The 24,590-nt window shown below is 44.9% G+C and overlaps 1 protein-coding gene across 8 annotated transcripts in view; it reads right to left on the bottom strand.

The window, feature by feature from the left end:
* DDX25 (DEAD-box helicase 25) overlaps nucleotides 1-24,590 on the bottom strand; it is a 47,522-nt gene that overhangs the window by 11,450 nt on the left and 11,482 nt on the right. For 2 of the 8 annotated variants that reach the window (XR_012155908.1, XM_073320822.1), the window contains exons 4-10: nucleotides 21,528-21,663; nucleotides 19,825-19,917; nucleotides 17,701-17,803; nucleotides 10,584-10,698; nucleotides 10,076-10,253; nucleotides 8,889-9,126; nucleotides 5,367-5,529 (exon numbers count right to left, since the gene is read on the bottom strand). Coding sequence is in view for 4 of the 8 variants with exons in the window: in XM_073320822.1 (XP_073176923.1) it covers nucleotides 5,367-5,529; nucleotides 8,889-9,126; nucleotides 10,076-10,253; nucleotides 10,584-10,698; nucleotides 17,701-17,803; nucleotides 19,825-19,917; nucleotides 21,528-21,663 (1,026 nt within the window). In the remaining 4 variants the exon portion in view is untranslated. Of the gene's footprint in view, nucleotides 1-3,028; nucleotides 3,354-3,826; nucleotides 4,019-5,366; nucleotides 5,530-8,888; nucleotides 9,127-10,075; nucleotides 10,254-10,583; nucleotides 10,699-17,700; nucleotides 17,804-19,824; nucleotides 19,918-20,067; nucleotides 20,163-20,909; nucleotides 20,978-21,527; nucleotides 21,664-24,590 lie in introns of those variants that run through there. The other 6 variants (XR_012155910.1, XR_012155911.1, XR_012155909.1 and 3 more) reach the window with 6 other exon arrangements.

Raw genomic sequence — 24,590 nt, 5'->3', positions numbered from 1 at the left:
GAAGTGGGAGCATGGACCTGAAGTGGGGGAGGGGGGGCAGGGTTCAAGTACCCTCCAGGTAGAGAGGAAGTCAGAGCTTATCCGCTCTTCACATTTTACATGCCTACTCTGATATTTTGTTTACAAAACGTTCAGGTAACTTTTCCTTCAGCCAACATTAGGCACTGTACTACCTTGAGGATTTGATACAGCACCATCATAACTGTAACTTGCACTCTTAATGGCCGGAACCTCCTCCCTAGTATAATCTGTTGCACCTTCTGACCTGGGAGTCTCACTATCCAGCACCACACATTGATTGGCACTTTGCCTTTGTTCTGCCATGAAAGTTCAGAGGGTGGTTTCCTGCTGCCTTCCCTCTGTTTGTGGCTGCCATTGGTTAACTCCCTGATTTAACTCTTCCAACTTTTGATGGCATTTCCTCCATCAGGCTCCCAATGCAAGATAGATATATGTGGAGTCTCGGAGCTGTAGGGGAATACTAGGGGTCATTTCATGATGATGGATGAATGCACAGTGTACTTACTATTCTGGATCTGAGAAAATAAGATAAATGTGACCCCATTTTTTTTTCAATCTAAGGAGACATAAAAGTGTATTTGGAGATAACCCAATCAGTGACAGAATTATTACAGTTCTTCTTTGAACCAACCCATTCAACATGTTAATCACACAGGTTTGCACTCCTACAAAAGCAGCTGATGACAATGTGATCAGTGAGTTCTATGAACAGCTTGAAAAGACATTAAAATACCAAGCAGAAGATATCTCCCTTATGGGGGGGACCTGAATGCAAAAGTTGGAAGTGTAAGATCTCAAAAAGAAGTAGTGGGAAACAATAGTCTGGGTTTACAAAAATTAGAGGAGAGGAAGGTATTTAATTGAATTCTGGTGCTCTAATCACCTGGTCATTACAAAACACCATCTACACCCAACATGCCAGATGCATATACAGATGGAGGTCATCTGATAGTATGACAAAGAACAAATAGACTATGTAATGATACAGCAATGCTGGAGCTCAAGTGTCCAATGAATAAAGACTTCTAATAAATCCTGAAATGGAATTGGTGAATATATAATGAAAATGAAGCCAGGGAAAGCATCCAGGGCACATGACATACCAGCAAGTCTGATTGGTGACTGCAGGATTGATCTCACGTGGAAAATTTGCAGCAATGAATGGATGACTAGAAATTGGCAGAAAGACTTCCGTCGTCTAGTCATTCTGCCCTTACCAAAGAAAGGAGATACAACAGAGTGTAGTAACACTTATATCATCTCTTGGATTTTGCATGCGAGCAAAGTTTTGCTCTACATAATCCGGATTGCATTAAGTGAATGCTAGAAACAGAACTACCACCACAAGATGGATTCAGAGAGGGACAAGACACACATGATCAAATTGTGAACACAGATCACATCATCGAAAAAACACAGGGAATACATTCACCCACTGATCATGTGTTTCACTGACTACTCAAAAGTACCCAATGCTGGCTGACAGGACTGTCTTTGGAAGATACTATAGAGTAATGTTGTAGTCCTGTCAGTCCCAGTATATTAGAGACAAGGCTGGTGAAATAATCTCTTTTATTAGACCAATTTCTATTCGTGAGAGAGACAAGCTTTTGAGCTACACAGAGCTCTTCTTCAGGTCTGTGAAAGTACTAAGAGGATACTGACAGATACAGGGATTCCAAAGCATCTTACTGAACTCATCACAACTGCCTACTCTCAACAACAGACCACAGCATGAACAGCAACAGGTGACAGCGAGTGGTTTTCTACTGGGCAGGGAGTGAAACAAGATATATTCTGTCCCTAAGTCTTTTCAACATGTAACAGAATTTATTATGAGACAAACCCTGGAAGCTTTTGATAAAGCAGAAGGAGCTGGGATTTCCTCCTAACTGACCTTAGACACGCTGATATGACTGTGACACTGAGTCAGTGAGGGTTAAACAACCAACAGGCTAAATGACCTAAAGATCAATCTTTAAGAACATAATAGGGAAGTACTGAAATGGTAAACTGGGCCATTTCTTATAGATTGTTATCAAAGCCACGTTAAAGTAGACTAAATTCTTTGAAATGCAAACCTGTATTATCAGAGAATTAAAAGAAGTAAATACTAATTGTATTTGTCTGTGTTTAACTGTATCTTGTTAGATGTTAAAGTGATCTAATCAGCTTGTAGATGCTAAACTTCCTTTTCTGTCTGTTACTATATTCTATTGATTCAGAGATCAAAAAATATTAACAACATTCAGGCCTTGTCTACACTACAGGGGAAATTCGATCTAAGCTACGTAATTTAAGTTACCTGAATAGCATAACTCAAATTGCTGTATCTTAGATCTACTAACCGCGGGGTCCACGCTACGCAATGTTGACAGGAGACGCTCTCCCGTCAACTCCCCCTACTCTTCTCGATCGACCGGAGAGCGATCTGCAGTTGATTTAGCGGGTCCTCACTAGACCCACTAAATCAACCACCGATGCATCGATCACCACTCATCCATCCCCCAGTAAGTGTAGACAAGCCCTTAGATGTAACTTGGGCATAATATCATTGTCTTTATTTCTCTTTGAAGTTTGTAGTAAGCTGTCTGTGAACCTTTGAATAGTTAATTGCCTGTGCTAATCAATCCAACTAATTACTTGTGTGTACAGAAGAAATAGGAACGGACTTCAAAGCAACAATGTACATTATTCTTCACCTATTCTTCTGCAATTTCTCATGGAAAAATTTTAACAGACTCTGCACATGGACTGCCTATTGGACTATAACCTATGCAACTGATTCTGGAAAAACTTTTTACAACTCAGCAGCTCACCATCGCTGCTATGAAACTGACCTGAGAACTTCATTCATATCTGTATGTATAATGCTCTTTTAACCACAAAAACTCTTTTTTGTTTTAATAAGTCTTAGATTAGTTAATAAGAATTGGCTGTAAGCATGTATTTGGGTAAAATGTGAAATATTCATTGACCTTGTGGGTATTGTGTCCGATCTCTTGAGATTAGTAAACTTTATATATGATGAATAAGATTTGAAGTAATCCTCACCATATTTGATTTGGGTGTCTGGGTGGGAGCCCACGGCTGAATTGCTTTAGGGGAGCTGTGTTTTTGGCTTCTGGGTAACCAGTAAGGTGTTGTAGAAGCGGTTTTGCTGATGGCTTGGTGAATGTCATTATTAGAATAAACCACCATTCTGGGGATCGTCTAGCCCATTCTTTGAAGTTTGTCCTGATTGAGCAATCTCAGTGAGGCCCCTCCAGAAACCATGGTCACAATGACGCTCTTTGGTACAACTGTTGATGGAACGCAATGATTGTTGGCGTCTGCAAAGGACAGTTAGTGAGGAATAGGGACGATCCCTGAATACACGAAACATGATTAACAAAACCAGGATACAAGCAGACACAACTGTCAGTCAAGTTGTAGAGGAAGTAGATTAATTCAATTATCTGGGATCATACATATCCAACCAGAGAAAGAATTCCAAAGAAATCAGAAGATTAGGAATGACTCGCTCAGCCAAGCCTCCCTCATGAATATGTGGAAAAACCATGGCATCATGAAATGTACAAAGGTTCAACTGGTGAAAAGCTTAATTTTCTCAGTAGCAAACTATGGAGGTGAATCATTAGAAACTAATACTGCTGACAAGAAGAAAATTGAAGCCTTAGAAATGTAGTGCTGCTGACAAAGACTTGAGTATCTGCTGGACAGAAAATTAGATGAATGCTTACATTAGCAGCATTACTGGGGAGAACAAGACCGTGTTGTAAGAAGTCAACAGGCACAAACTTACGTACTCTGGTCACTTCAGGCACAGAGATGGAAATAACCTTGAGCAAACTGTCATGGCAGGAATGGTGACAGGTCATTGTAGTAGAGGATGACAAGCGAGGAGATGGAAAGATGGAAGGCGGCAGATTACTGGAAAATCAGCTGCTGAGTGTTGACAGCTAACAACGGATCAAGAAGGCTTCTGAAAATTATCCTACGAGGTCATCGATATTCAGACAAGAATAAATGAGTTTTACTTACTAAAAACCACCACATTTTCACATTTTACTTCTAGCTTGAATTCACAAGCACCCTCCACCTCTAGTCACCATTCCATTACAGGCCAGAAATGGCAATTTAAGTTGGCCACTTCACTATACAGACAAGAACTACTATAATCAAGCATCTTTTTTATGCATGTCTGCAATCCTGGCACTCACATAAAAGCTAAAGCTAAGTACTTACCCTGACCCCATCCAGTCCATAAACACTGTTTGCAGACCCTACTGACCCTTACCATTCCAGGGGGCACAAGGGCAGCTGACATACACACACATCACATTACTTTTTTCATTGGTCATTTTAAAATGTTAAACTACTTTAAAACAAAACCAGGAAAACTTCTCTGTATTGCTATAAAGATTATACACAGTGGGGTTGAGTATGAAAACAGAGTTAAGATGTTTATGGAATTTCAACTTTGAACTTCCTGACTTTCAAATATTTATTTTTTTTAACAACATTCTAATAAGGGCTTTTAGTTTAACAGGTGCATATTGTGTATTTTTATACACAACACCATCTCAATGGGGTTTTGTGGATGAAAAACTCTACCCAAAGGATCAGTTTACTGAAGGAAATCTGCCTTTACCTTGGAATACCATATTTGTTGTGACTGACTTTTCAGATGGGCAATTGTAAAACATGCCGATTTTGACTGTCTACATTAGCAATTTCACAACTGTAATTCACCATTGGTGGAAGCTGTAGTGTAAACAGGACTCAGGTGTTTATACCACTGTGTGGTACCAGCTGTGAATTATGGCTATAAAGTGTTTGCTAGTGTAGATAAGGCTTCAAAGTCACTACAAGCAACACCATCCTGAGAAGCAGGCACTGAGCTGTATACAAAGGGGTTATACACAGAATTACAATTCTTAATTTGAGCTGGCTGGAATAAGAAATCAGTCTGGTGTTATTTCTGCAAGCTATAGGAATCAGCATCGACTCTGCCAAACACTCCTTGAATTTATATCTAGAAATCCACAAAAGCCCACAAATTGACCACTGAACTCCAACACTGTGTGTGACAACAGTGTAGTAGAAAAGCTTATGAGGAGGTCTCGATATGTGAGAGATTACAGGATTCCAAGCAGCTGTCATCATCTTCTGCACTCCACAGTGGGTTTTCGGTGTGTGTGGTGGAGGTGGAAAGCACGAAAGGATTACGTAATGCAGGAACAATAAGAAGCTTGCATGCCCTGTGCGCCCCCCATCTGGAAAAACAAAGCTCTCAGTACTGTAATACATTGAGAAACAAATGGATTAGCTAAAGACGATACCTCTAGCACAGACATTAGTTGTGATAAGGACCTTCTCTTTTCCATCACGAAACCTTTGGATTACAGCTGCCCGTTGCTCAACTGTCAGCTCCCCACTCAGGACAGACACTTTGTGCCCATCCTGAGTCAGTTCCAGCGATAACCATTTGGCATTTCTACGAGTCTAAAAACAAATGCAGGAAGTAAATACATGAGATAAAATCTCCTTGGGTGTAACCATATTCCCTCCCCTTTCAATCACTTGTAACCATCTTATGTATTCCCTAAAATACGTTATTCCTTTTCTTTATGGCATTTCAGAGGAGTGTCTGGCTGGCTCTTCACAGGCAGAACCTGCAGGCTCACAGTCCAAGTCCCACTAGCACACCATCAATTTTTCTGGGAGCTCACTAAGATCCCACTATTTGAGAAATACTGGATATAGGGAGATGTCCATGGATTTTGCTCTAAGGCTATTTCTGTTCCTAAAAAGAGCAAAAGTGGTTACACTGAAACCAGCTGGAAAACAAAAAATTAGTTAAAGCTATGGACCACATCTATAGACCAAACGGAGACAAATTGAATTAGGATGGCTTCAGGAAAGATTTAGCTGAATACAAGGGAATGGTAGTGGCCTACTGTTTAGCCAAGACAGAACTAGCATGAATTCCACTTAAACAGGATGTATTCAGCTGGTGCTAAGTGGTTAATACGGTGAAATTCTGAACCCTCACCTTTAAATACAGTAGATTAGAGAACTAAAGTTCCAATAAAGAAATTGTGTCTTGGATTCTTGTGTACATGCATGCACACACACACACACACACGTCACTGCATTACAATTTAAACAACCTGAAGTGTTTGATCATCAAAATTGCCCTACACAGAGGTTGGTGTTTGTTTTTTTTAATACTACAACATTAAGTAGTTGAATTTAGAAAACACAAAGATTAAAAGCCTCATTTCTGTTTGTTTCCTTTAGTTCTTTTATGCAGGTTTCCAGCTGGTTTTCTAGTCTCTTCCCCTTTCACCAAAACCAGGGAGGGAAAGATTTTCTCTGGGATCTGCTGAGAGAGCTGGGCGCAGCCAGTCTTACACAGGAGCCTGGAGGAAGAAACTGGTTAGGAGTTGATGATAGGTTTCCTGACAACACAATATAGGTCAGGACTCCAAAAGGACAACAAATTGGGCCAACAACAGCAGGTGAAATAGACAAAGAGCAGTTGGTGTAACGGAATCCTGCTGGGGGGCTCTGACTTATCTGTAACCTCTCAGTATACCTAATGTAATAATGTGTGTGTTCGCAGAGAGCCACGGTGGGAAAAGTCAATTGGCACCAAATGTAATAAGGGGCAGGAAACTAGAGAGGCTAATGACAATTCATCCAGCCCTTTCAGAACACAGGTTGGGACAGTGTAGTCTGACAGAGCGAGTGACTCAGCATTCCCAATGTTCATGAACATAAAGGGTGAAGTTCAGTTGATTGCTCTAAACCAGAGAACTTTAAGAGTAAGTGCACATGGCCTGTTGGATCCTAGAGTAAGAACACGAATAGGGCCCTACCAAATTCATGGCCCATTTTGGGCAATTTCATGGTCATAGGATTTTAAGAGTCATAAATTCCACTATTTCAGCTATTTAAATCTGAAATTTCATGGTGTTGTAATAGTAGGGGCCCTAACCCAAAAAGGAGGAGTTGTGTGTGTGTGTGCGCCGGGGGGGTTTGCAAGGTTATTGCAGGGGGGATTGTGGTACTGCTACCCTTACTTCTGCGCTGCTGTTGGTGGTGGCACTGCGTTCAGAGCTGGGCAGCTGGAGAGCAGCAGCTGCTGGCCGGGAGCCCAGCTCTGAGGGCTGGGCCGCCACCAGTAGCAGCAGCAGCATGGAAGTAAGGATGGTGTGGCACGGTGTTGCCACCCTTACTTCTGGTCTGCTGCTGGCAGGGCGCTGCCTTCAGAGCTGGGCCGCCCGGCCAACAGCCACTGCTCTCCAGCTGCTCAGCTCCAAAGGCAGCACAGAAGTAAGGGTGGCAATACCGCGATCCCCCTAAAATAACCTTGTGACCCCCCCCCACAACTCTCTTTTGGGTCAGGACCCCCAATATGAGAAACGCTAGTCTCCCCCGTGAAATCTGTATAGTTTAGGGCAAAAGCACACAAAAGGCCAGATTTCATGCTCCGTGACGCTTTTTTCATGGCCATGAATTTGGTAAGGCCCTAAACATGAAGTATAGTGAGAAACCATGTTTAAGATATGTATGCTCAGAATAAAGAACTGGGTACCAATAAAAAACAGCTATATAATGTGGCTTAATTGTAAGTAGAAAAGGAATACTTGTGGCACCTTAGAGACTAACCAATTTATTTAAGCATAAGCTTTCATGAGCTACAGCTCACTTCATCGGAGTGAGCTGTAGCTCACGAAAGCTTATGCTCAAATAAATTGGTTAGTTTCTAAGGTGCCACAAGTACTCCTTTTCTTTTTGCGAATACAGACTAACACGGCTGTTACTCTGAAACCTGTTAATTGTAAGTGTCTTTGTGGAATCCAGAGTAATATGCTTCATCTACTGCTGGGAGAGATGTAAAATAATACTATTTTTGAAAGATTACTACAGTCAGGAGTGAAACTGAACAAACATTCTATAAAAGGTCTGACCCAGGTCAGCCACCGAGCAAGCCTGAAGAGCCTGTGGTGGTTCTGGGCTCTGTTGCCTGTCACCGCTTCCCTCTCTTCAATTATAAGCTTAGGAGCCCAGCTGCCTCTGTGGTGAGCCCATGCACGGTACCTCTCAATTGAATTGTTTCATGTTCTAGCATGCAATGGGATCTTGGGCATTGCAAATCCCAGATACTCAAGAGTGAGATACGTGGTGCCAAAGAGTCCACTGCATACCGAAGCATACAGCAAATTGATGTAGAAGTCACACAAGAACCCAGCAAAGATGCAACTGGGACTCCTGATAATCTTTTAAGTACAGAACACATAAAAGCATCAGGGTACATCTACACTGCAGCTGGGCGATGTAAATCCCTGCTCGGGTAGACAGACCTGCGCAAGCTTTGATTCAGCTAGTGTGCTAAAAATAGCAGTGTGGCCACAGCAGCACAAATGGCTTTGGCTAGCTACCTGAGCATGTACCCAAGGTCTCAGATGGGATTGTACCTGGGCAGCTAGCCTGAGCTGCTGCGGCCACAGTGCTTTTAGTGTACTAGCTCAATCAAAGACAGTGCATTCTGTCTACCTGCAGCTGGAGGAGTAATTCCCAGTTTGGTGTAGACATCCCTTAAAGGTAAGAGGAGTCATGGTGGGCAGAGTTGTAGGAGTCTGGAGGAAGGGTGTGTGTAGTGTACAGGAACACATATTGAGCAGTATTCCTCAAATTATATCCCACTGATAAAAGCCCTCTTGCATTGCCCATAAGAAAACTCCTTATTCTGTTGATATCAGCATTGAAAGATGGGTCATTTTTTACTGTAATTTCTCTGAAAACAGTAATCTGGCTCTTTTACTGCATGAGTAACAGCGACAGGAGAACTTTACCTGACAGAAGATGATAGCCTGGCCAACAGTGATGCTCCCATAGATATTGCACAGGGCCTTGTATTTATCTTGTTTATTCTCACACAAAAAGTAGTACTGCCTGATATTGGTCAAGGTCATCTCCTCTCGGCGGAGTTTAATTATGTTGGGGTCAGGGATGATCTGCTCAGCAAACCGCAACACGGCATCCTCAAAGGTTGCTGAGAAGAGGAGCATCTGACAATCCTGTGATAATGCTCTAGAAGAGAAAGGCTAGTAAATTGTGCAGTGTTATCATCGGATAACAGCCTCAAGCCACAATACCTTCACATTCCTGTGCCAACCCTCCTTTCCTTATGATTAAGAATTTTTTCCATCCATTCCCGGGATCGTCTAAGGTGACAAGTGGTTTATCACAGTGTGATATTTCCACGCAATCAAGTTACATGGAAGAACCAGAGATCCATCAACAGAACAGATCATAAGAGCCCTGCTGTAATGTTAACAAGCTCTTAGGGTACATCTACACTGCATTTGGCAGCAAGCCTCCCAGCCTGGGTCCACTGACTTGTGTTAGCAGGGCTCAGGTTAGCACACTAAAAATAATGGTGTGAACGTTGCTTTGAAACTGTGGCATGGGTTGTAGCTCAAGCTCTCAAATCTGAGGGAGATGGGGGGACTGATAATGCACATAAAGCAATGTTAATTTTAGATCAAGTTTATAAGAACAGGAGATAAAACAGTAGTGCTCATGTAGGCTTCCAAGTCAAAGGTTCATGAAATGGGAAATTTCCAGCACTCTTTCCTTTAACATTCAAAGGAATTCATCATCTCAACTGTAAGAGAATTTGGAGGGTTCCAGGCTGATTTTAAACACAACTTTAAACAAGTTTATTGAGAAGCCAATTTTTTTTTCCAATTTCCTTTTGACCAAATGCTCTGAAAGTACCAAATCTGAAGCCACCTCCATAGGAAGCACGTATAAATAAGGAAGGTAGACTCAACCACTTTTTAAGTCATGCTTTAAAGAGGCTTTTCTCTAGCTTCCCCTTCAAGTACATCTGACTAGGACAGTATTTTATGTAGAGTTTTTTCAGAGGTGGTTTAGCTAAAACTATTACTCAGAGATATAAACTGATTTGCAAGTTAGAACTGAGAATTTTGAAAACTAAACCACTATGTACTCTGCCTTCAGCATTCAGAATTACCTCTGAATGCGAACACTCTGGTCTAAGAAGCCCTGTGTGTCAATCATAACATCCGCTTCATCCAGCACAAACACCGAGATCTTCTTTACATCCAGCAGCCTCAATTTGAAACACCAGTCTAGCACAGTCCCTGGGGTTCCAATTATTATCTGTTCTTCAATCTTGGTACCTCTTGGAACTGAGAGATGGAAAAGTTAAATTAGCCTTTATCTCAAAAGTGGGGGGGGGGAAGGGGGAGTCTGCAGGGTGATCTCCCATCTACATGCAGTCAGTGGCCTGTGCTGCCCACTGCTATGCTGGAACCTCCACATTTATTTATTGACAAATTAAATTTGTAGAATTTTAAAATACTGTGTGTAGAATTTTTATATTTCTGGCACAGAATTCCCTCAGGAGTAAAAATGGGATCCTCTGTCTTGACTGGGGCCTCTAGAATATAAATGTTACATGATACTAACACTAACATTGACTATTCCCACATCTACTGAGAAAAGTGAATCACACATACTTCTATTCCCTCGGACAGCATATGTAACTCTGATGTTGACACAAAGTTTTCCCATCTTCTCAACCACTTGTCCAGTCTGCACAGCCAGCTCATAGGTCGGAGCTAAACAGAGGCACTTTCAGATAGAGAAGTGAGAAAGACATTATACAGCAGCAGATATAGAAGCAATCTATAAGCTGCATTGTTTTAAATCCGATTAAGCGAATGAAATGGAAGGTGTTGTGCAACTGATGCAGCACTTAGTAAAAATCAGTGCAATAAAATAAATACATTAAACTACCATCCCATCCTATGGGAGTCTCGCAAGGTCGCACAAGCATCAACCATTTTGGACTCAGCTGCACTGATGGTAGCAGCAGTGAGAAATTTTAGGGGGAAAGGAGACTAGAAACTAGAGAAGGAAATAATGAACATAATAAAAATTCTAGATATCATATCAGGAAGAAACAGACCAATGCAGCTGTCCTTGTGCAGAAAAAGACTCCCGGGATAAGGTCCACCAACACTTGGAAACTCTCCTGCAGCAAAAACATACTGGCGCAGGTGGAGTCGAGTACCGCCCCCATGAATTCTACCCTCTGCATCGGAACTAACATCAACTTATTGTCATTTACCAGCAGGCCCAAGGATTGGCACGTGGCCTACAGCACCCCAACATCCCTTTGGACTGGGATGTGGAGCAGCCTTTGACGAGCCAGTCGTCGAGATATGGCTAGATCTGGATGCCCTGACATCAGAGGTAAGTGGCTACTACCGACATGCACGTGGTAAACATCCTTGGTGCTGTTGCAAGGCCGAATGGGAGGACCGCAAACTGATAGTGGTCAGGTCCCACCGCGAATTGTAGGAAGCGTCTGTGACTTTGAAAGATCGTTATGTGTAAATTTGCGTCCTTCAAGTTGAGGGCAGCACACCAGTCTCCCGGATCCAGGGAGGGGATGAGGCGAAGGAGACCATGCGGAACTTCAATTTCTTTAGGTATTTGGTGAGGTCTTGCAGGTTCAGAATGGGCCGCAGACTGCCCTTGACCTTTGGGATTAAAAAGTACCGGGAATAGAACCCCTTGTTCCTGTGCTCATAAGGAACCTCTTCCACCACAGCCAACTGCAGCAGTCCTACCACCTGCATGAGGAGACTCATGAGAGGGGTCCCTGAAGAGGAATGGGGAAGGGGGTGGGGGGGGGAAAAACTGGAGGGTATAACCCTGTGCCACTGTATTGAGGACCCAGCGAACCGAAGTTACGGTGGTCCATGCCGGGAGGACGAATGAAAGGTGGTTTGAGAAAGGCGGGAAAGATGGATCCTGGGTATAGGCCGGTAGATCACCCTCAGGCACACCCTCAAAATTCTCGCTTGCCCCCCTGCTTATTGCAGGTCGAGCCCGATTGGGCAGAGAGTGGTGGCGCAGGTGGTGCTTGTAGCCCCTTGTCTTTTTGTGGGGCGGCTCGTGCCGGGGTTGCCTCCCTTGGCCCTGAGATGGCTGCAGTTTGAACCGTTTATGGGTTGGACTGGGGACGTATAGCCCTAGAGTTCTCAGGAGCCTTTTAGCCCATGCAGCTTACTGTTGGTCTGTTCTGCAAATAGGACCTGGACGTCAAAGGGGAGGTCCTACATTGACTGCTGAGCCTCAGTCAACAGGCTGGAGAGGAGCAGCCAGGATGCTCACTGCATGGAGATGGCCGAGGCCATGGTGCGAGCCACAGAGTCCGCCGTTTCTGAAGCTGCCTGGAAGGCTGCTCTGGCCATAGCCGTGCCCTCCTCGAGGATCACCCGGAATTCTCTCCTGGACACTTCGGGAAGTAAGGCCTCGAATTTGGCCATGATGTGCCACATGTTATAGTTGTAGCGTCCAAGTAGGTCTTGGTGGTTGGCCACTCTCAACTGAAGGCTGGAAGATGAATAAATTTTCTGCCCAAACAGATCCAGTCTTTATTTTTGGATGTAGCCTCCCTGCCTCTCCCTCTGATTAACCGCCTCAACTATGAGGGAGTTTGGGGCCGGGTGAGTGTAGCGATATCCATGGCCTTTAGCTGGCACAAAGTAATTGCACTCAGCCCTTTTAGAAATGGAGAGCAGGGAGGACGGGGTTTGCCATAAGGCATTAATAATTTTCAATACCCCCTCATATAGGGGTAAAGCCACCCTAGCGGGTGCATACAACAAAAGATCTCAAACAGGGAGTCCAATGGCTCCTCTAGTTCCTCTGCCTGGAGCTCCAGGTTAGAGACGACCAGCTTCAATAGCTCCTGAAGAGCCTTGGCGTCATCGTGTGGAACAGGGTGAGGGGGACCCATAATAGCTTTGACCGGCGACGATGAGGACGAAGCTGGAGCCAAGGGATCTACCACATCCCCTGGTGGTCCGACCAGGTACTCCCCTGGGTCCTCATGGGCCTGGGGGGCGGGGGTGGGCCTCCACCTCTGGAGGAGAGTGGGATGCTGTGGCCAATGGCATATCCAAGGCACCCACCACCGACCGGGCAGCCTGTGAATGCTGGGTAAACCCACAAGGGTACCATGCCGCCAGCCACTAGCCTTGGTGTCGGTTGCAGGGCTGATGATGTAGACAATACCGCCGGTGCTGGGGCTTGTCCTGCTGTCAAGGACTCCTGCTCAGCACCGGAGTCGTAACCAGAGCGGTTGCTATGGAGTGACCACGATTGGGTGGACTGGCAGCCCTCCTCTGTGCGATGCCGGCCACTATATCTTGATGTAAACCTGTCCGATACAGACGAGTCCCTCGGGAGCGTTCAGCGGATTGGCATCGGTAATCCAGCGATCTACGTCTCACGCTGCTCAACTGGTACCAGGACCTAGAGCAGGCCAATCGTCGGGAGGATCTCCCCAACCGTGGGGATCCGTGTCTCGGCGACAGGTGTCGGTGGGTTGGTGACTGGTGGCTCCGCTCAGTCACATGATCGGTACCAATGCGTTGAAGACACGAAGGACTGGTCTCAATGCTCATGCTGAGGGAATCGTGCCTCCGTAGGTCTGCGCCAGGTCACTGATGAGCCGCACCTTGAATCCCACTGTCGGTGCCCAGGGTCTGAAGACCAAAGAGGGCTTCGCTGAGCCTGCCTCCCTACTTCCGAGGCATGATGGCTCCATGCGGGCAAGCACTGGCGGGATGTCCCCCATGATGGGGAGTGGTGCCACCGAGGCGGGGACACACGGGGAGGTCCCAAGGCAGGTTTACCCCTGGACCAGGGTACTGCTGGAGCTGGCAGCACTGGTAGCATCAGGATTTCCTGCGCTGCCTGCGGGGCCTTCGGTGTCAACAGGACCTCTAGTTGATGGAGGCCCTTGCGAATGTCCGGTGTGGCAGGCATGGTGCAGGAAGGGCTAGACCGCTCAACTTGAGCTGAGGCCCGACTCCCTGACAGAGGTGTTGAGCTGCCCAACACGGGTCTTGGCTCTCCTCCAGCCCTCTCCTTTCCCTTACAGGAAGTGGGAGATCTTCCCCTCACAGATCTCTTCGGTTTCTTGGCCGGAACCGGGAAGGGGGGGGGATCAGTGCCAGTTTGTAGATGGCGCCGGCGGGGCGCTCCGCACCAATGCTGCAGTGCTCGGAGCCAAGTCAGACCTCTGCTCCGGAGCTGGGGTCAGCAACGATTCCATCAGGAGTGCCCTGAGACATCTGTCTCTCTCCATTTTTGTTCGGGGTTTAAAGATTTACAGATGCAACACTTGTTGCTTATGTGTCCTTCGCCTAGACCAGGGGTTCCCACAACAAATTTTTTGGTGGCCTCAGAATGCGACCACCAACTCTTGCTGGTGGCCACTCTGACAATTTTTCCTAAAATACTTAATTAACTTTAGGAAAAACAAATAAATATGCACACATACATCTCCAAATCATTGTAATTTATCTATTTAGCTTGTGGATTTTTTTGCAGACTCAAAAATAAATGTACAGTTGTCTATTCTTTACTGAACCTTAACAGAATAGCAACACAAATAAGGTGCTTTGAACGTTCTTGTCTTTTTTCTTGTTGTTTCTTTTGCTTTTTTGGGTGTGTGTGTTTAAGACTTGCTAGCGATAAGTAAGTCTGCTTTGAAAAGTAATATTAACAAGCATACAAACATCACCTTTCACAGCAGACTTACTCAGCCCCAGTAAGCCTGGGGCCAAATTAAGCCCTGGATGGGGAGGTGGCTACAGAGGCAGTGAGAGCCAGGAGCAATGGGGACTGGAGGAGGCAGCGGGGGCCAGAGGTAATGTGTGCGTGTGTGGGGCGGGGGGAGGGGGAAGAGGTGAGCTCAAGGGCCAGAGCCCACCACCTTGCAGCCAGGAAACAGAGCCCAAAGTTCCACACCCAAGGGATAGGACCTGGAGACAGAGTCCGAAATCCCGTGGTTGGAACCTGCCATCTGCCACCCCAGGATTGAAGCCCAATGGCACCACCCCCAGGAATGTGGAGAACTCAGCGACTGCCTGCTCCTCCAGCTTGTGCAAGAGAGGGGCAAGGCCCAACCACTGCTGGTGGCCCCTGGGGAGGGGCCACTGCTTTGCCCACCCACCTCCTCCAAATAACTGCCCAGGAGGCTGTGGCCGCAAGAAAAGCCCCTGGTGGCCGCATTTGAGAAACGCTGGCCTAGACACCTTAAACAACTAACGTGTGGGTCGCTGATGGACACAGGCTGCTTACAACGATCACATGACTTAAAGTCTGGGGACCAGAACATGCCCCGTCCCTAGGCTGAGTCCCGTCCAAGACCAACTAACTAAAACTAAATACTAAGGGAACTATATACACAACTATTTTACAGGAAAACGTTCGGGAAAAACATTGAACAAAGCGAAATCTAGCTGAAGCGGCAGACGTTCCAGCACCATCACTGGCGGCAAGAAGGAACTGAGGGTGTGTGTGGGAGGGTGCCGGCAGCGCCCCTTATACCACGGCATGTGTGCGCCTCTCTAGGGGGCACCAGAGCCGGTCCCCTATGGATACCACTGGGGGAAAAACTTCCAGCACCGGTGCATGTAGTGAGCGCACACACCTAATACGGAACGGACGTGAGGAAGAACTCAATAGCGACACTTGAGCCAGTAAGAATATTCGTGTGAACAAGAACTTTAATTGTAAAATAAGCTACAGAAAAGAACTATCATGAACTCACAGTAATTGCTCTTCAAATGTCTCTGATTTCTCAAAACTTAAATGCAAAGTATTCAAACCTGGTCTAAAGCCACAATTAGTAAACGTGCATGCTATTTTTGTAAATTATACTTTTAGATGGAGCTTTCAAAATTAATCTGAAACCATTCAACAGGTTTCTGCTCTATAATGCAAACCACTTAAGATGTAAACACATTTCTGTGACAAAGCGCATCCAAACCAACAGCCTATATATCAAGTTCCAAAGCGACTGCACAACCAAGATATCCAGCATAAAGGACAGGGGTTAGACTGGAAGTGCTGGCATATAGCAAATATAGCAACATCACAAAACGTAAAAAGAAAATAAAAAAACACTCAACATGAAACCGAATTCATTTTTAAAAAATGGAGTTAAAAGTAATTTCAAGTACATAGGCTGCCCCGGGTCACCCTCTACCATAAGGTTTTACAATCATTGTGACGTTGCACTCCATATGTTTGATGGAAATATGCTTAAGAGTGTGAATATGATGTAACTGGAACACGCTTTATGCGAAAGGTCTCTTGTAAGGTATTATAACAAAGGTGATAACCTACTGAATATATTCCTCCTATTTGTATGCATGTATCGTTTTTGTATCTGAGGCTAGAAATATGAAGTATAACTCTGAGGTCCTATTGTAATTATGCAAAGTGTGGGCCATTAATGGTGGTTTAGAATCTTGATGGCTCCCATTGACTAAGACAATTGATTGTAAGTGGCTCTGTTTATTTGCAAACCTTCCTGTGTACGTGGGGGTCAGAAGGAGGGGTCGGGACCCAGAGAGACAAAAGATTCCCACCTTGTGCCAAAGCTATACAAGGGGGTGGAGCAGGAGAAAGGAGGCTGCTAGTCATGAGAAAGCCCCTGCTTACCACCTCAGGTGTCTGCTAGAACTAACAAGGACTGTACCAGGGGAAGGATTGGGCTCAGACAAGAAAGGAGTCTAGTCTGTGAAAAGAAAAGGAGTACTTGTGGCACCTTAGAGACTAACCAATTTATTTGAGCATGAGCTTTCGCTGTAGCTCACAAAAGCTCATGCTCAAATAAATTGGTTAGTCTCTAAGGTGCCACAAGTCCTCCTTTTCTTTTTGCGAATACAGACTAACACGGCTGTTACTCTGTAGTCTGTGAAAGAAGCTTATTGGGACATCTCTGAGGGCGAGATATTACCTGTAATCAGATTCTTAATATATTAGGCTTAGACTTGCATGTTTTTGCTTTATTTTGCTTGGTGACTTACTTTGTTCTGTCTGTTATTACTTTAAGCCACTTAAATCCTACTTTTTATACTTAATAAAATCACTTTTGTTTATTAATAAACCCAGAATAAGTGATTAATACCTGGGGGAGCAAACAGCTGTGTATCTCTATCAGTGTTATAGAGGGCAGCCAATTTATGAATTTACCCTGGTATAAGCTTTATACAGAGTAAAATGGATTTATTTGGGGTTTGGATCCCATTGGGAGCTGGAGGCAGGCAACTTGCTGAGCAATTTTCAGTTAAATCTGCAGCTTTGGGGGCATGGACCAGATCCTGGGTCTGTGTTGCAGCAGGCTAGCATGTCTAGCTCAACAAGACAGGGTTCTGGAGTCCCAAGCTGACAGGGAAAACGAGCTCAGAGGTAATTTCAGCACGTGAGGTGACAGTCCCAAGGGGATCTCTATGACTAACCCATCACAATCATATCTTCCTGTTTTTAAGAAAAAGTTTGTCCCCTGTAATTGCATGACAGGCCCAAACAAACAGGGGAAACTGACTACATGGATGAAGCAGTGAAAAATAATATACACAAAGTGCGGTCACACGAAGAAAATGGAAAAGAAAAGTCATTTAACTTTCCCAGTACAGTGACCATAGATGGTGCAAGTAACAGTAGCAACACATTCAAACTGTGACTTTAAGCAGTTTCCCTTTAAGAAAGACAATATATTGCTATTCCTCCCAGATAACCTTAACCTTCTACCAGTATTACCTGGGGGAATTTCTCAGCACCATTAACTCTGCTCAGCATGGCCAAGACAAAAGCTGCAGTTTTTCCTGTCCCTGACTGGCTCTGTGCTATAAGATTTTGGGGTCTGCAAAACAATAAGAATTTACTCAGTTGTGTGTAGGTTTTATAATTGCAAAAACATCTGTAGTGTTGTAAGTGTGCATGGTGTTCTCCAAACAGAGAGGATGTGTGCACATGGGAGGTTATATTTAAAAAGGGATTGCCTCAAGAGGTAGATTATAAGAACAGAAAGAAGATGACAGGAAAAGTGTCTGAGGTACACGCAGCACAACACAAAGCACAAAACAACATGTGGGAAACAGAGGAATAAGTACAGGAGGAAGTCAGAACAGAGATGCAGGTGAATAGGAGATTATGCAGGATCTGAAAGAAAGGACGAGTATCTCAAACTGGATATTATAAGAGACAGGAAGCCAGTGGAAGGTTGATGGCTACTCCTGGTGGAATTCTGTGCCACTGCGTGTTTGCTGAATTCATGTCCCCCGCCAATATCTTTGCTTTCCCGCAGAAAAGTAACTTTCTGATAGGGAAGTCCCCTACAGTGCGAGTGCGTTGTTTCCGGCGCCCTGAGCAGCCAGCCGAGAGGTAAATCACTGGAGAGAGGGGCTGAGGATGGCTCGGCCAGTGGCTCCTACCCTGTGCCACGCTCAGCTACTAGTCCTGACTGGGCTGGGGAGGACAGGACTTCCTCTTCCCCTACAAGGAGTGGCCAGGGCTGGATCAGACCCACCCCCAGAAATCGCTCTGGCTGCAGGAAGCACCGCACCTCCCCCCTGCTTCTTGTCCCCTTGTTCCTCAGCTGTGGGGGAGGGGGGGAGGAGAGGTCATTGTATCAGGAGCTGCTCTCCCATCAGCCCAACCCCCATGCATTCAGATCCACCTCATACCCAGATTGCCCTGCCAAGACTCACCCCTGCACCCAGAACCTCCCCACTGACTCCCCTAAACCCACACCCTCTTCATCTGGAACCCCCCCTGCACCCAGACTCCCTAGGTGTAACTCCAGGTACAGGCAGCGGGTAAATAGGGGCTGTGTACCAGGAGGACTGTAGCACAGGCTACAAGGAGGGGCTGTGTCCGAGGGGATATTGCTGCTGTGGGACCAGGTTGTGCAGGCAGCCCACATGGGGAAGCTGACTTGGATGCATAGAGAACCTGGTGTCACTGCTCCCCCATCCCCGCCCAACATTCCTCCGCACTCCCCTAGGGGGGTTTGGGCCTGTCGCACACAGCAGGGCTTGCCTGGGGAGGGAGCAGGGCCAAATGGAAGGCAAAAATCTGCCCCCCACATGTGGCACCCAAGGCTTGCAATTTGCGGGAGGGCAATGCCCCCCCCCAAACTACGCCATGGGAAAAACTGAATGGAATCTAGTGTCACACCAAGACATAAGGAGTCATGGAAGGAGATTAAGCATTGCAGGTACGATCAGCCAGGGAGAAGGAGAACCAGGAGCATGGGAAGAGTCTGGAGAAGACATGAGGGGCTTGCTGCTCCCCTAACTGCAATGCCATAAGTAGAGCAGGGCAGCTCCACACACACCTCTCCGATGCTTCCCACCTCCAACCTGGAGTGGGGTTAGAGCCAGGCAGTGCAGGGTGGCTGCTGCTCTGGCTGGTGCCATGGAAGCTCCCCCTTTCTCCTCCTCCTGCTGGTGCTCCTCAGCTCCCGGCCCCCTTTGACTGCTCATACAGTTGGTAAGAGCTGCCTGGGCAGGGGGACTCAGCTGCGGGGCTGGAAGAGCCCTCTGGGAACATCGACCATGGGGTGGGGGGGCCCTTCTGGGCTATCCTCTGCCTGTTCCCTGAGCTGTTTGCAAACTTTTTGAGCTGCCCCCGCACTTTGACTTATAATTTTTGATTGCACCCTACCCCTCCCCCAAACCCAGACAGGCTAGGTGGACTGCTGAGGTGAGTCGGGGGTGGAGGTGGCATTCTCTCTTTGGGCCCCTCCTTGTAGAGCTGGCCCTGCTCTGCCAGGCCCTGCTCCCCCAAATCAAACTACGCCTATGACCAGAATGGCAGAGATATGAAAATAATGAACAAATGCAAATAGCATGTTTTACACCTTGCTTTGAAAGTACTCACGGGTCAGCTAGCATCATAGGAAGCGCTGTCTCCTGTATCTTGGATGGTCTGTTGAAACCCATTGCATAAATCCCCTGTAATAACTCTTTCTTCCTGTCAAACCAGGAAAAAAATCAAACTATTTACAAGCAAGTGATGAGATGCCCTAGGACAGTGCTTTTCAAAACTTTTTAGACTGTGTATGCCTTTCCAAATAATGCAGTCTACCGTGTACCCCCCATCTGAGATATGGTCATAACATACCTAGGATTAGATTTCCAAATCCTACTAAATAAAATGTGTTACAGGATTTTTCTCATGTCCTTTTTCTCCAGTCCGGGAACTTGATTAGGACATTCAGGCATGTGAAATTACTGATACCAGAGTATTTGTAACAAAAACAAGATTTATTAAAAGCCAAGAGAAAATGGAGTTAAAACAAAAGCAATGGTTAGCTTAACCTATCTAGCTGAACTAGATATGACATTCTCAGTTGAGTCAAAGAAAAAAAGATGTCTAAAAAGCAAGACCTGTTCTGTCTGACAGTCTCTTATCAGAGTCAGCCCCTGCTATCAAGTCCAGAGAGATAGATAGGGTACCCCAACCACAATCCAGGGTTGCCACCCTACCTTCCAAACCAGTTTTATCCAATTACTCACACACTCAGTAGGGTTTGGGGGACTCTCTGCATTCTTTAAGAGATGGGCCACTCAGGATACAAAAAGATGCTTTACCAATGTTTAATATCTGTCTCTCACATGTTAACCATCTTAGCTCAGGTACTGCCCCACTTGCTGTATTCAACCAATCCTCAATTCTGCTGAGGAAAGCAATTAGGTGTGACCTTTTACAATTTATTTTATGTCCCTTATCATGAAAGGAATTATTGCCCAATCCATCTTCTTTTAGGAAATATAAAATACTGACCAAACCCAAAGCTCTGTCATAGGTACCACACATACTCTTGGGAGAAGGTATCACCATAAGATCTTTTGCAGCATATTATCAGCATGTTTTGGTTTTAAAGCTTATGAAGACGTGTTCTAACTGTTCCTTGCTGTGGCTCTAGACCAGCAGACAGAAGGAAGATTCATCTGTTGACATACCATCATCTCCTATACACCTTCAGGTTTCCCTTGGAAATCTTGCATCCAGCTCTAACCCTAATCAGGGCCTGGGTACACCACAAAAATAACCATGTTTAAACGTGGTTAGGAAACATCAGTGAAAATCCATGTTGTAATATGGTCAGATCACAGTTGGTTTAAGACAACATGTCAGTCTTTCTACACAATGTTTAGGAACTATTTTAGCCTATATATTTTCCAACATTAAAAACAGTTTCCAGTATAGGTGTAGATTTTTTTTCTTGCCAGTATGGAAAAAAAAAAAAAAAAAATCTCTTTAAGGTGTCTATAGCTATGGCATCTAAAAATCAGTGTTAAAATATGGGTGGATTACAATCACGTTTCTATGTGTTTTTTGGATATGGTACCAGGACGCGTTAGTCTCACAAGATCACAGTACAGTGGAAAGGATGGACCCTTCAATATATGTCTGCGTGTCTTCCCCATTTCAGCTGTATTTGGTTTTTACTGTATTGTACTGTCACTCCCAAATTCAAAGGAGACTGTGTGATAGAACATGACTAAACCCCCCAGGTAGTTACTACTGGCCCATTTATCTGAGACTGCCCTTTTTTCAGTCTGTAGTTCTATACTCACAGCCGCAGTTCTTCAAAGGTTTTTACTGAGAAGAGAGGGGAGCTGGGATCTCGCTGCAGGACTTCAACATGATGACTGGATTCTACCAGAGACTTCCGGATAAGCTTGTTTAAAAGGGAATTTTCTGCTAAATCCACTAGGTGAGCATGGAAAAAAAATAAAAAAAGAGAAAAGGGAACAGTTCACCACACATAGCAGGTTGTATAAAGGTCACAGCTCACTTCTCGTAACTGCTAGAAATGGAGTGTTTTTAAAACAAAAAAGTAAATACAAGCCCCCAAAACGAAAAAAAATGAAGTCAACACACATAAGGTGGAAAAGTATGATGGGGCTCACATAGCTTTGTCTCAAACAATGGAGTTATTGCAACCCTAGACATGCCCGCTTTGAGGGGAAAAACAACTGCGCCACCCTCTGTAGCCCTGCCAAATATTTAAGTCTACTCCATCTTAATTTGTAATTTCCTCAGGTTAACAGAGAGACTCCCTGACCCAATCTAGCTCACCTTGCAAACTCTATCTAACTCAATTAACTCCTACACCCCCCGAGATTCTTAATGCAATCTCAAAACCCTCCTCAAAAAGAGACCAATGTGCTCTTCCCTGTCTCTTCCACCCCAGACACCTTGCACCGTCCCTGACATTCCTTTGTAGATTCACCGGATCTTGCCCTTTCTTCTTTTTTATTGCAATGCTCTTTGATTTCATTTTGAAATGAAAAAAATGTAAAGCACTTTCAATGTAATTAATTAAATGGTTTTATCCCCCCCATTCTCAACATTAAGGACTTGAATAATGTTAGGGTTTGTCTACAAGTGGAGCCATTACTGACTGACTATGTGTGGAGAGACCACTGCCTATCATGTTCACCAACATTGTCTCACTGTTTCCTTGTATTCTCCAGTTGACTCTTAGATTTTATAAGCTCCTTGGGGCATAGACAGTCTTTTTGTTCTGCGTTTGTACAGCATCAGTACAATGGGGTCCTGGTCCATGCCCAGGGCTCCTAGCTTTAGAGTAATTCAAAAAACACATTAAAATAATATTGCAGAATAAAAACATTCACACATGGAGTTATTCAGGAAGAGCTGTCCTGAATAGTTCCATGTGTAGACAAGCCCTTTAAGACATTCTAGTTTCATGCTGTTCAGATCACTTGAGCAATAATGAACCACAACCAAAAGTTAGAAAATGCCAGAATTAAGGTTGCCTGTGCAATGTGAATTTAGTCCCCTTGTGACAGATCTGATGCCGGGGGGTGTGTGGAGAGGAGAAGTGGGACTCACTGGACAAAAACTCGGGGCAAGCAGCTGGGGAATGGATGGAGGAATACTGACGTTGCATGAGGAGCCGAGGGAGGGAGATTGTGGCCAGATACCACACCAGCCAAGTGCTCCTAGTGTGGATGCCGCCATAAGAGCGAAACTGTGCTTCTGCCAGTATAACTTTCTCTACACTAGGGGCTTTTTCCAGCACCTCCTCACACCCTGATGATGTAGCTAGGCTAGCACAAGTTTGTAGAGGAACCATGGCCTTAGACTGGGAGTCACTGGGGGAGAAAGGGACTAGGGCCCTGGCTAGGATGATTTAGTTGGGGATTGGTCCTGCTTTGAGCAGGGGGTTGGACTAGATGACCTCCTGAGGTCCCTTCCAACCCTGATATTTTATGATTCTATGGGACATGACTGGAGGCTGTAGGAAAGGGGAGACAGATTGGGTGAGGAGCCAGGGGAGAGAATGGGACTGGTTGGGCAAGGAGACTGGTGACTAGGAGTGGGAGCAGGAAGAAACTGAGGCTAAAATGGGAAGCCACAAAAGGGAGAATAGGACTGAGTGGGCATGGGGGGGAGTCTGGGATGAGGAGCCGGGGTGAGGAAAAACAGAGCTAGGTCGAAGACATGTTGTAGAGAAACAGGCAAAAGGGATCAAAAGCTTGAGGAAAGAGGCAGAAGGGTGTGCGACCTTTAGAATCCGGAATAGAACCAAGTCTTTCCATTTCTCACACATCCCTGACACAAAGGCCATTCCCCTGCCAGATTTCAAGTCCCTGCTTTAAAGTATAGGGCACTAAAGCTTCTCAGCAAAACAGAATATAGCAAAATTATGTATTTTTCCATAGCCTTGTTCTAAGAAATGGCTACATCAGTTTAGCTAAAACTTTCCAAAAATAACTCAGCCTGAAGCAGATACCCAACATGGAAAGTTTCAGCCCAAATGGTTAAAGTTTGGCAAAGCTATAACCATCTGAACACAGTGTCTTACAATGGGAAGTGTCAAGCAACCTTAATTATCACATTTATTGTTTGTATTGTCATAGTACTAAGGAGCCCTCGTCATGGACAAGGACCCCATTGTGCTAGGTGCCATACAAATACAGAACAAAAAGGCAGTTGGTAGCGCTGCAAGCTCCACCTGTAACGAACAGTTATGATGAAATAAACACATTTTCTAATTATAATATACCTCATCAACAAGTAGGCTATATACATTTGATGATTTAACTGGGAATTGGTCCTGCTTCAAGCAGGGGGTTGGACTAGATGACCTTCAGGGGTCCCTTCCAACCCTGATATTCTATGATTTGTAACCTAGAAAGTTGTGAAGGCAAATTGCCACATACAGAGCCCTAGTGACTTCAGTGGGGCTCAGAACACGCAGATCACAATGCACAATACAGACCTAAAGTGGCAATTACAGTATTAGGGGATTAGAGTTACAAAAAATATAATCAAGGAATTTATTTCTCAAAAAGCCCTCTTTCTGATGCACAGTAACATGGACACTAAAGAGTAACAAGACCAATTTCATCTTGCTTTAAGAATGTCATTTTCACTTTCCCTACTGATCTCAATGTCAATTTCACTTTTATATAGCACCTTTCATCTAAATGAAACCCAAAACCCTTGATTGTACAAACTACACATCGCTTCACCCAGGAATCACTTCACTTCACCCAGCACTAAACAGTAGTCACTTCTGAGGTGAAACAGCAGCTGCTAGAAAGTGTACAGCACAATATAAAAAGTTTAAGACAGGAAGTTAATAAGAATCTCATTGAATTCTC

The sequence above is a fragment of the Lepidochelys kempii genome, chromosome 22 (genome assembly GCF_965140265.1).
Source record: "Lepidochelys kempii isolate rLepKem1 chromosome 22, rLepKem1.hap2, whole genome shotgun sequence".
Taxonomy (NCBI): domain Eukaryota; kingdom Metazoa; phylum Chordata; order Testudines; family Cheloniidae; genus Lepidochelys; species Lepidochelys kempii.
The sequence above is the reverse complement of the archived record's forward strand: the minus strand, read 5'-3'. Positions and strand labels throughout refer to the sequence as shown.